The sequence below is a fragment of the Temnothorax longispinosus genome, unplaced genomic scaffold (assembly GCF_030848805.1).
Source record: "Temnothorax longispinosus isolate EJ_2023e unplaced genomic scaffold, Tlon_JGU_v1 HiC_scaffold_41, whole genome shotgun sequence".
In the NCBI taxonomy this organism is placed as follows: domain Eukaryota; kingdom Metazoa; phylum Arthropoda; class Insecta; order Hymenoptera; family Formicidae; genus Temnothorax; species Temnothorax longispinosus.
In genome coordinates this window covers 50,977-66,519 of record NW_027270242.1, presented here as the reverse complement: position 1 = coordinate 66,519, position 15,543 = coordinate 50,977, and the positions used below count along the sequence as shown (strand labels likewise).

The 15,543-nt window shown below is 30.7% G+C and overlaps 1 protein-coding gene across 8 annotated transcripts in view; it reads left to right on the top strand.

Annotated features, from left to right (window-relative positions):
- Positions 1–15,052, top strand: part of Rtnl1 (reticulon) — a 76,031-nt gene extending 60,979 nt beyond the window's left edge. For 5 of the 8 annotated variants that reach the window (XM_071797030.1, XM_071797028.1, XM_071797034.1 and 2 more), the window contains 4 exons: positions 11,411–11,618; positions 12,593–12,801; positions 12,929–13,034; positions 13,472–15,052. In XM_071797030.1, coding sequence (XP_071653131.1) covers positions 11,411–11,618; positions 12,593–12,801; positions 12,929–13,034; positions 13,472–13,526 — 578 coding nt within the window. In that variant the 3' untranslated portion in view covers positions 13,527–15,052. The remainder of the gene's footprint in view (positions 1–11,410; positions 11,619–12,592; positions 12,802–12,928; positions 13,035–13,471) is intronic. The other 3 variants (XM_071797029.1, XM_071797033.1, XM_071797036.1) reach the window with 1 other exon arrangement.
- The last annotated feature ends 491 nt before the right edge of the window (positions 15,053–15,543 follow it).

Sequence of the window (15,543 nt, the reverse complement as noted above, 5' to 3'; positions counted from 1 at the left end):
TATTTGCATCTGTATTGAAACGAGGGTAGTTTTATTTTATTATTCACACATATAGTAAGACCCGAAACATATTATTTAAATCTTTTAACAAAGTGTCGTTGTTTTACTGTTTTTTAATAATCATTTCCAACAATAATCACATTCATAAGAAATGTTTAGATCTTTTCTTCAAATGATTGTAAAAGACATGATCAAGAAAAATTATTTTCATCGTGTCTCACTCATATTATTATTTATTATATCATAGATATTATTATATAGTCTTACGTCGCATCTATAAGGAAAACTCAATTTATCAAGTACTGTTTACTGTGTTTAAGATAAATGAATTATACCAATAAAAACTTTATATTGTCTACTACTATAAAAAAATTAGAAATATGAAATATTTATTCTTTGAATTCAACAAAAAAAACTTTTAGAAATCATGCATTGCATTTTTGCCATATATCCTATAGGATTGGGATGACCATTTATGGGTAGGCTATCCATGGGTAGGATATATATAAATATATATATATAAATATATATATATATATATATATATATATATATAATTACAAATAATGTTTATAAATAAGGCAAAGTCATAATAAGTTATAAAATGTGTATAAAAAGTTTATTAAAGTATAAGAAATGATAAACAAATTATAAGACTGGAAGATTTTGAAAAGAAAATAGACGAACGATAGATGCATTAAAGGTTATTGTTGTATGATCCAAAAAAATAAGGAAAAAGAACACATAGGAGATTTCGTTTTTTTTCTTTTTCTAAAAAAATTTATACATAAAATTTTTACATTTAATAATAAAATACCGTAATATATCCCAAACAGTTAGGTATAACTACAAGATATCAAGTTAAACAAAGAATACGAGAGGTATGCACTTGTATTTTGCTGTATTCCATCCTTTATTATCATGAAATATGTACATCATGAAATAACTACTAAACCTTTTACATTCCCTACAGTAATCATTTTACGTAGGTTGTAATATATGATCGCACTACTTACTATATTGAGAAATCAATTTAACTCACGACGGTTTCGTTAATTAAGTAACAGTAAAGAACTGAAATTACAACACAATACTAATACGGCATAAAGGACACATGAAGGCATAATACTAATATGATATAACAGAGTTATTGCGAGCAAATTACCTTAATTCCTCTATTTTTTCTGACTTCTGCGGCATAAATCCCTGCGCGGTGTAAATACCAGAGTTACCATACTTTAATTACATTTGATATTAGAGCTCAATAACAAATGAAATAATGAAAATATAAATCTAATATACAGAGATATAATTTATTGAAATAGTTTATTGAAAATTTCAGTAAAAAGAAATTATACAATTATTATAAAGAAAATTAAGGTATAAAAATATTTGTTTTATAAAAATAATGTTATTTTTTATTTATAATGAACAGTCAAAACAGTTTGTTTTAAAAATGTATATGTCTAATTACCTTTCTAATTTTTATTATACATTACTATATGATAATCACACATAATTAAATATATTTTTCTATTGTATACAAAATCTATTAATTTTTAGGACAAAAAGTGTATATATTTATATTTTTTATATGTTCTATGTAATATATAATTCTTTTTTTTTGTAACGTTTAAAGTTTCTTAGCCTAGTCAATAGAGACATTTAAATGGAATTAATTCCGGGAAGCGATTTTTTTTTTTACTGTTTCGGAGGGTCATGGGTAGTATAAAACCCATAGATTTTCGGGATTCTAACTTTGGAGCGTTAGCCGCCATTTTTATTAGAAGGGTGGTTTTGTAAATATCTTGCTTATTTTCAACTTTAGAGTGAAAGTGGTAATAACCAAACTTGTAGAAAATTTAATACTTTACAATTTTGGTCCTTATCATTTTTCACGTAGGATCGATATTTTGGTCTTAGACTCGAAAGTGGGGGGTGAAATTTTTTTATTTTTTTTTATTTTTTGAATTTACTTGGTATAATGAAAAACATCTTTTCCACACCACCACGGGGGTAGAGTTTATGGCGCGTTTATTCAAAAAATAAAAAAATTTTTATTTGAGATTAGCTACAAGAATATGCATTGAAAAATAGGGGTTTTTATTTAAGAAATTAAAGGTGTCGTTTACGTGAGCTTTAAACGACCATCCAAGGTCAAACCAATGGCACCATCTTATGTCCCCCTTCGAGCCAACTTTTGTTCGGAACGTTTTTCCGTATGTTTCATATTTTTCGAGATATTTGCCTGTCTCTTTTAAAATGGGCCACCCTGTATATATATATATATATATATATATATACAGGGTGGCCCATTTTAAATATATATATATATATATATATATATATATATATATATATATGTGTGTGTATATAAGGAAAATTGTAAGTAATTTCTTATTGCTGATATTATAGTATAATCCAATTTCTCACTACAATGAGACGCCAGAAATTTTAAATACTGTTTAAATTAATAAAAATCTTAATTGTGTTTTATAGTTAGTCTCTTTCTAACACAATGCTTTGGAATCATTAAGATTTTTCATATAAAGTATAGAGTCTATTCTATTCGTGAACACAGCCGATGCAGCCGTTCAAATGGCAGCTTAGTCCTGTCTTTTTCTTTCCGTTGGATGACGCACAGCGTATATAAATCCGAGGGGGGACTCTCGTACGTATGCGAATCGATAATGCGGCGCCATACATGATGTCGCGTCAACCTGTAATGCATAATTCTGTACTATAATGAACGGACACGACGGTCACGAGAACTGAGTAAATGCGTTTCGCTTCTTATCGCAGTCACAGCTATATATAGCCATATTCTAGTTTATCTTCTGGAAATCGAAATTTTATTTCTATCTTCTAACACGAGAGATAAGTGCCCCAAATACACCGAAAGTTGCAAAGATGATTTTGTAGGAGAGCTACTCGGAGAACCCGTACCACATAGATCCGCAATGCGGTAAAATATCGTTCTACCACTTTCACGCATTCAATGTATTGTATTCAAATTTTACACGGTTGATTAACAGCTTCTATTTTCCATTTTACGAATAATGAATAAAATTTAGCTTTCTATATCTTATTATGATTATTATAAATTAGAGAAAAATTAAAAATCTAAATAAAAACTTTTCGATTTTTTAAAACTTATTGTGAACGTGAATAAATAACTCTCATATAAATATTATTACACGGTTGGAAAATTTGTATTAAATATAACATAAATCACGTGTCCCAAAATCACGGTCCACTCAAATTTTTGTGTTAATTTAACATAATACAGATGTGTTACATGATAACACCGATACTATGTTTGAAAAGAAATGTAATACCGGGTACTCACAAAGATCGTACAACGTGCAACGCAACGTTTGCTACAACTAGTGAGTACGTCTTATTCCGGAACGAACACATTGTGAAAAAATAGCCGGTTCTAATAGTGAATATCCGGCATGATGTTTTGATCGTAATTTGAAGTTAATTGTGTGTACAATTAACATAACTTTTATGTTGAATCGTATCTATATATTGAATCATCCCCACTTTTGTTATAGAGTAAAATCAACACCTTTTTCTGTAAATTTTAACACATTTAATAAATACGTTCAAAAATTGTGTTACTTTAACACATTTTTTAAATTATTTTAATAATTTTACATTTTAATATTTGTTAAGTTCAATTGACATAGCAGATATATGTTAAATCTACACATTTATATGTTGATTACTTTATAAAAAAGCTTTAACCAGCAGATTTTTTCACAAAGTACAAAAATTTTTCAACAGCGTAGTATAAAAATTATTAGTATGAAATAACATGCATATAGACACATTAGAAAATATAATGTTATGATATCATACGGTGTGAAGCAATACAGGTGACAATATCTCATGAACGATTACTAAAAATCTTACTTTATTGCACATTATTGAATTCGTAATAAAATATCTAATAAAACTATAATAAAAAAAGATACATTATTCCGTTAAAAAAATAATTGTCAAAAATAGTTAAAACTTTTAAATAAATTAAAATTTTTGTTTATTAAGTTGTTATATGTATGTACCCCTATATGTAGATCTTTTTATAAAAATAAATAATTTTTATTAAAAAAAAAAATTCTCTTATAATTCTATTACTTAAAAATAACTGTATGTATACAATTAAACACCAAACATTGAATGCATGTACGGTATTATATTGGTATAAAAATATGTATGGAATTATGAAACAGTCTATAGGGAGGGGTAAAAATTAAAGTGGTGTAAGTCAAATTTTTAAAAATATTTTCTCGTGTGCATAGATGCAATCTGTACAATATATAAATTGCATATATAAATTGTATTTATAAAAAAATATTTTTAAAAATTTGACACCACTATGGTTTTTACCTCTCCATATATGTATTATATATTGGACTATTTTGAGAAAAAAGTATTTAAAATCAAAAGACAACAATATTATGCATGCAGCCAATTTTAATATCATGTGTTTTTCGAAATATTAACGTCATTTTTATTGACGTCATATTTTCTGGATGAAACTGATGTTTCTTTTTTCACATATTTAAATCACATATTTGATTACACATTTATAATTATTTTGTATATAAAGTAATTTTGTATTAAAAAAATAGAGTCAACAGAATATATTATTTTGTGAAATATTCTATACTTTACTTTGTACGACGTAATATATAAGAAAACTTTTGTAAAATTTCTAAAAGACCTACACGCACACAACCATATGCATGGAGTATATAAATATGTAAATATCACAAATAAAAAACAAATAATTATAGACATTAACGCTTGCTTGATATATTATTAGCTCGACAAATAAAGGTCGATGGTAAATATCAAAAGATGTAATCAAGGCGTACAAATAATGAGCTATTATACATATATATTATACATATATATACTGAACCGAATGCCTTCATTAATTCATCGGAAAATATTAAACGATTATACGTGCTCCTGAATTCATTCTATTTATTTTGAGACACCACATACAAGACAGACTGGAAACGTGCGCTATCAATTAATAAACTTAATGGTTATTTATTTTTCAACGTTGATAATATAATAAGGATTAGTCGTTTTATATCAGGAATATCAACGCGAAGTTATTCGATCTAATCAGAATATTTTAACTGTATTAAAATTTCATGCAGATTCATTAGGCACACTGTTTAATTCTGTCTCTTCATAAGCTTCGCATGAGAATTCAAGAAATTTTCCAAAGAAAATTTAAGAACTTTTGCAAATTGCTAACGGTGAGGAAACTGTTAGCAATTTGTAAGTAGATTCTCAATAGGCGCAAAATCTTAATAGTACACACAGAAAAATATAAACTACCTGCAAGTTAATATTACTTGATTCAAGTATTTGATAAGTTCATATATGAGCAAATCTACCATAAAGTCGTCATAAGTATCACATTTACTCAAAACATATTCTAGATCTTAGCAAGTTTAGTACTTGAAACAAGAATATTAAATTAATACGAACATTTTGTTTACTTACAATATAGAGTCCACGGAAGAGAAGCATATACTTCAATAAAGATATTACATTTTCTTGAGAGAAGTTTATCCGTTATTTGAATCAAGTAAAAATTTTATTCATCTAGAATAATCGTTTACTTCAAAAAAGAATTTGTATTCTTGATGATTACAATTAATATTATTTTTATTTTTTTAATTTTCTTTAATTCTTTAGTTCCTAAGTGGAATGTAGGTTAGGAGGTTTTCGTGCGCGGTGCGGAGGGGTAGTACTTACAGTTTAGAATATAAAAATTCCTGTCTTCAGGTGGACTTGAACCCGGTTCCTCGTGGTTATGAGTCTGACACTTTATCACTAGGCCACATCTCTGATCATATTCTTAGTGTTGCAGTATCTAGTTTTCACAGAAGTAATTTATTGATTTCAAGTATTTCATAATCTTACCTAAAGAATCAGTAAATATTCAAATCAAGCTTATGTGGCTTTTCTTATTAGATAAAGTTTACAGAATATATTTGAAATTAATGAATCACTTTCTGTCAAAACTAGATACTGCAGCACTAAAAATATAATCATAGATGTGGCCTAGTGATAAAGTATCAGACTCATAACCACGAGGAACCGGACAGGAATTTCAATATTCTAAACTGTACCCCTCCGGACCGCGCACGAAAACCTCCTAACCTAGAAGAATGTCGTTCTACAGCCAAGTATTTCATATTCTTACCTAAAAAATCAGTAAATATTCAAATCAAGCTTATGTTGCTTTTCTTAGATAAAGTTTCGAAATATACTTGAAAGAAGTATAAATTCTTTTTTTAAGCACATGATGATAAGCTTTTCTAATACTTATGATGAGTATATTAAGAAACTAATATTAAGAAAATATTCTTTGTTAAAGAAAACTGTTACTCAAACCAAATAAAATAAAATGAGTAATTGCTTTTCTTGGCTATAGAACGATATTTTTCTGTGTATGCTAGCAGTTTTGCCAACAGATTTGAACAGAGTATTGCGGCAAATTGATGTCAACTACGTTTGTATTTAATTCGCTCTACTAGCAGATCCTGTCGACATAATCTAGAATATATCACTTATGGTACATGAAATGGATTCTGTTCGGTTCTTGCAGTCAATTTGCCATCATATTCTGTTATAGAATATGATAAAATGTATGGTAGATAGTTTGCACTAAATCTGTTTTTGACAAATTCGGCTACTTAAGTTGGTAGCACTGATAATGAAACACTCTGCTGCTTTACAAACATAACACATGGCGATATCGACGAATATCGAAACTGATGAACAGAACTGACGTCGAATTCTACCATGTATACTTTGGCGGAAACTGTTGCATTTTCACCAATATTTTGACTAAGAATATTGCAACATTATAAATCTTACAATCTGCAGCTTTTTCGACAGAATTCATAGTAGAATTTATAGTAGAATCCCTTCCGAGACAGAGTCGATCAGAGTCGATCGCTCAAATAGTTACGCCCCTGTTCCACGTTCGTCAGCTTCCTCCCATTCTGTCTTTCCCCCACTTTCTCTTCCTCTCTTCCTCTCTCTCTTCCTTTCCTTTTTTATCAACGAGGCTGTCCTCTCGCGTGGTCGGGTCCTGAATAATGCTGGAACAGTCGTGAGTGTGATCGCCGATCGCGTAGATACCCTCAACTCTTTAACGGGAAAGGTCTTTGTGACACTTTATAAGAATGGTGCGAAGGAATGTTCAGAAAGGACAAGTGCAAGTTCTCCCGGATCGCGGTCCCGGTAAGTTCCGCGTGCCTACGCATCCCTACACGATCCTACGATCGCAGAAGTAGCCAACCCGGCATACTGGCGATCATTGATCCGGGAACATATGGTTGGTAACGTGTAACACTGGTCCTATTCTCCTTTCGTATTTACGATCACGAAAACTTCCCTGCACGCTGTAACTGATATATTCAGCGAAAATTGTATTGTTAATCAAGCCCGCTTTAGATATAACTCTCAACCGATTCCTGTTTATAATTTTATGTCTCTTGTAATGTGTAAAAAATAGAAAAATAAAACAGAACATATACACATACATAAATACATATCAAATACGTATCAAAATATATATATGAAATTATGAATAGAATGCTGTCCTGTGGGAATTTTCTGACTCTAATTACAAATTAAAAAAGATAGGTTAATATGCTTTAGAGACTATTAAAATTGCTTTGTTTAACGTAAAAAAGATATCAATGATTTTTTTGGGGATTATATTATATATATTTTTGGGATTATATTATATATTTTTTTATTATATATAAATTATTTATTATGTATTATATGTATATTTATATATGTAATTATTTTCTATATAATCGTCTACATATTTAGTCGATTTTGTTAAACTATACTCGAAGTTGAATGAACCAGTTGTCGATAGGAACTCGTTTTAGTTACAACTCTCCAAACCGGTTCATATCTGCTAGTAATAGCTACGTTAACATATTATGCATTGTAGTATTAACTGTCAATGTTCAATCTTTTTGTATAGTAGATAATATATAATAGTATATAATACATAATGATAATAATAATAGTATAATATATTCTTTAATATTATTATATAATATTAGGTATTATATATTGTGATTATTACTATTATTATTATTCTATATTATAATAATATTGAACAATGATATTTACTGATTATACTTAATAAAATACAAATGTTGTATAAACTTTTGTTATATATCATCTTTTGTAAGGTGTCTTAAAAATTTAAAAACATTTTTTTTAACAACGTTCTTTAGCCAACTTAAATTTTTTTTTTTTTTTTTTTTTTTTTTTAATAAAAGAATGATACCATTATAATATTCTTGTAAAAAAAAAGAAAATAAGTTTTTCAAAAATTAAACTTTAGGATTTTAAATGGAGTTTAATTTAATAGGATTGAGGCTAAATTATAAAGATACGATAGGGGAGACCAGGGCGAGGTCAGCCCTATTTTTTCGGTGTCGATTTTTAACAACAAAATAAATCATTTTAGTGAAATATAGTATACCATGGTAAAGAGTAAACCCTTGGCTACAAAATTTAGATAGGCATTTTTGGTCTACGTCGCTTTGTTCAACCGGTATAGAGTAAAAACGACAAAGGTGCAAAAATCGAAAAGTCAAAATTCCCGGGGCGGAGTCGTGTCTTCATTCTCGGACTGGATTTTAAATAAAGATACATAATTTTGATCATAAAAAATAATAGAATACACTTTATTCATTGTTTTTTAGTAGAAAAATGGAAAGCGGAAATTTCAAGAAATCAATTTTCTTTTTCGCTATCAGTGTCACTGAAACAGTTAAAGCATATAAAAACAGAGTCTGACGAGCGCGCGCACTCGTGTGCCTTACGCCTGCACGAAATGCACTGTTTTTCATCGGCTCTGTTTTCTATTATCTCCGAGCATAATACGCAGCATATATTATTTAGCTTTCTTGACTTTATTTTTCGCCCACTGCTCGTCGAAGGCTGCGGTTCTGATTGCGTGGAATTTTTTTATTTTTGGGCCGGCCTCTCTTTCTCGGCGTAGGTATGGTCGATTTTGTCATTCTCTTCCTTGTAGCAGATTTCTCATCTTTCTTCCGCTTCGACTCCGCCTGCTCAGTCACCAATTCCTTCATTTGAGGCGAGTCAGTAAGGACCGGCGGTCGTTTTCGTCCTTTACGAGTTGCCTGCCTCGGAGCGGCTTTAGAAAAAACACTCGAATACTTTTAAGAGTTTTAAGTATTTGAGCGTACCATTTTCCTGCAGTTGAGAAATACAATGATGCATTTGCAACAGAAAATAGAGTGAAACCACCGGGACGAGTCCGCCCCGGTGGCTTGGTCACGACTTCGCCCCGAATACAAATTTTAGGTTTGGTCGCGGCTTATAAAATAATAGAAATCAATGAAAATAAAAAAACTGCACTGGATTCGTGTTCAGCATGCATTAAGCCCCTTGCACAATGCTAGGCAATAATAGGCAATAGGAACAGGAAATAACAAAAAAATCATTAATTACAACCTAAAAAATTCGAATGCTATGATTGGTTGGCAACAGGCAATAGGCACAGAATTTCCAACGTGACAGAAACTCTGTCTATGCCTGCGTCACTGTTTATTCTGCATTTATACATGATTTTTGATTTCTATTCCTTGTTCCTATTGCCTGTTGCCTGACATTGTGCAAGGGGCTTTACTCTTTAGAATCACTTACTTTAAGATTCGGAGATACAATAATACTTAAGATATTACAAACTTTCGACGCAGAAGAAATTTTATTTTTGACCTGCGAGAACACGTTCGCTTCGATAAGAATCACAACATGGCACGTAACCTCACTAACTCTGTTGGTCACGTGGGCACCATAAGCCGCGTTTACAGTATTAATGGCGAGTTTACACAACATACAGATTTCGAGATAATTGCAAAAACGACCCGCCCCGGGGCCGACTTCGCCCCAGTCTTTCTTACTATAAATTGAAAAAAATAACTAAAATAAATAAACTTTTTTAAAAATATAATTATTAAAATAATTAATTAATTTTAAAGAATCTGTTTAAATGTTTTAAAAATTAATTCTACGTAAAAAATAATTTTTTTTATAGAATATACGTTAATTTTATAGAAGATAAATGTTAAAATTATATTAACAACCTAACCTAATCATTTTATTTCTCTGTGAAACAAACCTGATTTTTATTTATTATATCCTTTAATTTTTATAATAATGTATTACATTTTTATTTATTTACGGCATTTGTAATAAATTGTATTAAAAGAGTTCCACACACACAAATAATAAAATTAAGTTTAAGATACTAAAATTAAAAATTAATTGATATTAATTTCCATTCACATTGTGAACGTTTTCTTATCATGTTTTATCTTATCTACATTTTGGTGTAAGATATTTGATGGTCTAATCAAGTCATCAAGCACACTTCACATATCACATATGTTTCTGCGTATTTTTGCATATCGATTATTTTCAAGCGACGTATTTTCTTCGATAACTCACATTGAGACGTATTGATATGAATTACAGATTGCAGAGATTTTATGAGAAAATTCAAAATTACTCAAACATTACAAAACTAAAAGTTTTTTAGTTTCCGCATTAGAAGAAATGCGAAGAAACGCGAGTTCCTTTGTTTTTAGATAGATCAATCGGGTTGCTATATCTACAAAAACAAACATATAAAGTAAATACATAAAGTAAATCACACAGTTGTATTCGTAGTCATTATTATTAATTTGTTAAGCTCCAGTTGTTCCATGTTACGTGTGCGAAATTGACTTATTTGCATATAGCGCTGGATATTATCTGTGCAAATATATTTTATGTTTACAGATACACAAAGTACCGGAAGTTACAGATGTATAAAATGTACAAAAAGGATCACATTTGCAGAATTATAATAATCATCAAGTGATTTGGAAGATATCTCGATTGGCAAACATCTTTTTTTAATAAAGATTATAAAACAATCCTTAATATCGTTTTTGAAAGAATATTTGAATGGATTTGTTATCTTTATTGACATATTTGCAGCAAACTTTGACATATTTACGGCAAACTATTTTTTATAAAAATATTCTATTAACACGAGACTTAAAATTTTATTTAAAATTAATTGGAGACTCTGATAATGCAAACAGCGATGTAAATGTGTCATGGAACTGATACTTATCATTATCAAGAGAACAATTATTTAAACATGAATCATGAACATTCCCATATGAAAAAATACATTCTTAATTTGTCAACAATGTTAAATTGAAAGAAATTAGCGGTTATTATTGTCGGATGAAGTATATTAAGCTAATTTTTCTTTCGTTCTTTTTTGTAATGTCCTTTTATTGGTTTCTATTTACAGTAGCAGCTCTGATATACTGGCGCGATCCGAAAAAATCGGGGATCATGTTCGGCACAGTACTAGGCGTGCTCTTGTCATTGGCCTATTTCAGTCTGATTAGCGTGCTGGCTTATATGTCACTTCTCGCTCTTAGCGGAACCATTCTTTTCCGTATTTACAAAACTGTTCTTCAAGCAGTTCAAAAAACTTCGGACGGCCATCCATTCAAGTAAGTATAAAGTAATAAAAAACCTTTTAGGAATACTATGTACATGTTATGGTCAAGCCCGAAACGCGAGCAATCCTAATAGGATTGACTAATCAATTCTGCCGAACGGCCAAGCGTCTTGTTTCAAAGTTTTGTGATATGAAGTGATTTGCTGATATGTGTATAGAACAGTACACAAATATTCCACCTGCGGCAAAGCCTTTCCCCCGCATAAAAAAAACTAACTCCCAGCCTATTCTTAGAAACTGCAGCTTTAATCAAGACGCTTGGACATTGCGCAGGATTGACCAGTCATTTTGCAGAATTGACCAGTCAATTCTAAGAATGCCGCGTTTGACCATAATATATAGGTATATATCCTTCTGTGTTGTTAATGTTAGGTTGATGAATCTTTAATACACGGTATAGATCACTTTTTATATACGCCATTAATAATCCCAGCAAACACAGAATACACCGAGTGCGTAATTTGCTATCAAATTGCGCACTCGGTGTATTCTGCATGTGTTTGCTGGGATGTAATGTGTTCCTATTTTCTACATAATGGTACTACATATCTAGGTAATTTTTTAATTATTATGAAAGAATAAATATGAGTATGTAGTACATATATAATAATATAAATGCAAATAAAGTAAAAAGTTAATAGCTAAGAGTGAAAATTTGAATACTAATATAGTAGAGTATTCAAATATTTGAATACTATATATACTATAAATAGATATAATAATGTAAAAATAATTAATGTAATATTAAATACCATATTAACTATTATTAATATACTAATATAAGATATAGTTAATATAATACTAATATTAGTTAATAATACTAATACTAGATAATAATACTATATTAACTTTTGCAAAAAGTTAATATAGTAATATACAAATATTAAAATGTTGAAACAACCTAATATTGTCTTACGATAATTTCGAATGAACTTTGCTTTAATCAAACCATCATCTGTATTGCAGGGATATTCTTGATCTGGATCTGGCATTACCAGCTGAGAAAGTGCATGAAGTCGCGGATGTTGCGGTTGCACACGCTAATGCTGCCGTTAGCGAGCTGCGTCGACTCTTCCTCGTTGAAGATTTCGTCGACTCTCTCAAGTTTGGCGTTTTGCTATGGTGTCTTACCTACGTGGGTTCTTGGTTTAATGGCATGACTCTCATTATAATTGGTAAATTTCCTTGTTTTTCAGTATTGTTTTATTCAGTATTGTTTTCAGTATTGTTTTATATCTCGCGACTGTACATACATACGTACGTAGAATCGATTTGACGATTTGATTCTACTTTATTTTTCAGGAGTGGTTGCTCTCTTCACGCTGCCTAAGGTTTACGAAACAAACCAGGATCAGATCGATCAGAATCTGGCCTTGGTGCAGGCGAAGATCAACGAAATTACCGCCAAGTAAGTTGAGTGAAGACTTGCAGTTTATGAGAAACTTTACGAAAAACATCTAAAAAATAAAGCAACAAGTTTTTTACTTATTTATTACGCACGAATTTAAAATACATCGCATTATTATGTTAAGCCTTTAGTTAAATTTATTTTATACATACACAGATTTCTTCTAATTCTATATTATAGAAATTTTATATGCTTTTGTGATAAAAATTGAAACTGGTATTATTATGTCTAATTTAAATTCGTAAACAAACGTAATTGATTTTCAACGTTATTATTATACTTTTATAACAATGGAAATGTGACAAACAAAGTAAAAACTATTCTATTTTTATCCAACAAAATTGTGCAAAGAGAAAATAAACGTGTCGTACTTTTTTATCACCTTTCATATCTTTCATCGCAATGTTTCTTAAAAATCAACTACTTGGTTGTTTTAGAGTAAAAGCGGCAATCCCTCTTGGTAAGAAGGCTGAGCCGACGAAGGAAGAATAAAGGAGAGTCACGAGTGGCGATAGTCCAACGGACAGCCGAGACAGCAGATATAGAAAAGATTAAGCAAACGAAACAAACGAGAGAAACGTGAAAAGTGAGAGAAGAGTTTGAGAGCGCGCGTGCGAGCAGACCAATACACGACCGAGAGGAGACTTGCATCATTTTACGAAGATCGAGTAATCACGCGGGTAGTATAAGCTGTTAGCGGTATCTTTAAGAATCTGTCCGCTGTATTTCCGGAGAAGAATATCAATTTCTCGAGGCAAAACGGTCGGTGAAGCCAAATGGCTGCGCACGCGTACATCGACATTCTAATCACGAGAGCAATTCTTATTGAGGAAGTAAACACCACGAGAGAAAAAAAGGAAAGATAGAGAAATGCCACACTTAGTGATTAATTAATCGTTTATTATTACGGTAAAAAAGCGACGGCATGTTTTCAGTCAGCCAACAGCAATGCGCGCGGGGCTGCTCTCGAGAATTGGATCAGCCCTCCGACTCTCCCTTCCCCCCTTTTTTGTCGTACTCTTTGACAAATGTGTTTTACGGTTATCATAAACTTCGTGTTTTTACCTACCCGATGATGTCCTTTGTTTTCCTCTTTGCGAAGAGAGAATGAAAGAGAGAGAGAGAGAGAGAGAGAGAGAGAGAGAGAGAGAGAGAGAGAGAGAGAGAGAGAGAGAGAGAGAGAGAGAGAGAGAGAGAGAGAGAGAGAGAGAGAAAGTGAGCAATAAGGCTGTATGTGATTTATCTTAGTCCCGTGCTTCGTCAAAGCGTCGTATTTCGATTAGCTTGGATCATTGTTTAATGGATCGGGCGCTACTAAAATAATTAAATCGCATTGTAGCGAGATCTAATGAGAAATGGGGGTGTCGAAAAATAGTGATACTTCAAAGATTTAATGGACAGGAATGAGTGACGAATACGAGAGATGTCCAGCACATAAATAGAATCGTTTATCCCTAGCGATAGAGATCTTAAAGTAATTATCTAATTTACAGCGATCCCCCATCATCTCGATGTTTTTAAGTTGTTGTGTTTGGGAGAATTGAATGGGAGAATTTAATGACGAATTAAATCGTGCAGAAACGTATATATTGTATCTGTCTCTCAATAACGTTGACGTTTGCATAATATTATTGCTACTGCATCATTAACTGTAATTATACCGTTATGTACGCACACGCATTTTATATATATATACATCGTATATGCTTCTGCTCGTGTGCGTATGTATATGTGTACAAACACGCATGTGTGTATATGTGAATGAAAAGGACGGTTATCGAAGGAAATGATCCTAAATAATAACACGGCACGAAATATATTTCAACGATAAACAATAAAGATGCAACTTTATATCATAATATCTAATAATTATCGAGAACGCGTGTTTTTATCGGGACCGCTGGCAAAATGTTAAGAATGTGAATTGTAATATGCATATATGCTTCTTGTCGTTTTCATTATTGCATCTGCATCCGCATCCGCATTAATTTATAAATAAATGATATTAAATAATAAAACCGCTGTCCTTTTCTCATTTATCTTTTACGTCTCTTAAGTATATCCCTTTGAGATATTTTGCCCAATGAACATATGCCATGGGTTTTTGAATAAATTTTAAAATGTCTAATGTGCTAAAACACTACTATATGCACTTAATATGATAAATTTGTAAATTTATAACGGTAAGATTTTCTTTTTAGTTTCGAATACGAGGCATTTTTGCAGATAAGCTTTTTCAAGTCAATTTTAAGTAAAGAATTTATATTTTTCAAAATAAGACTGTACATACATATAGAAAATTATATTTTTCAAAATAATACTACGTATTCGTCACTAATGGTAACTTCTAAAAAAAAACGTTCTTTGTTTGAGTCTAATCCAGAATTATTGTTAATCGAAATTATATTTTTTTCATATTCGAAATTCCTCTTTTCTTCCTTCAAAGTTTTTTACGAGATAAAATGGATTTTTGAAGTTTAGCATTATTCAATAAGTTAAAAATTATATA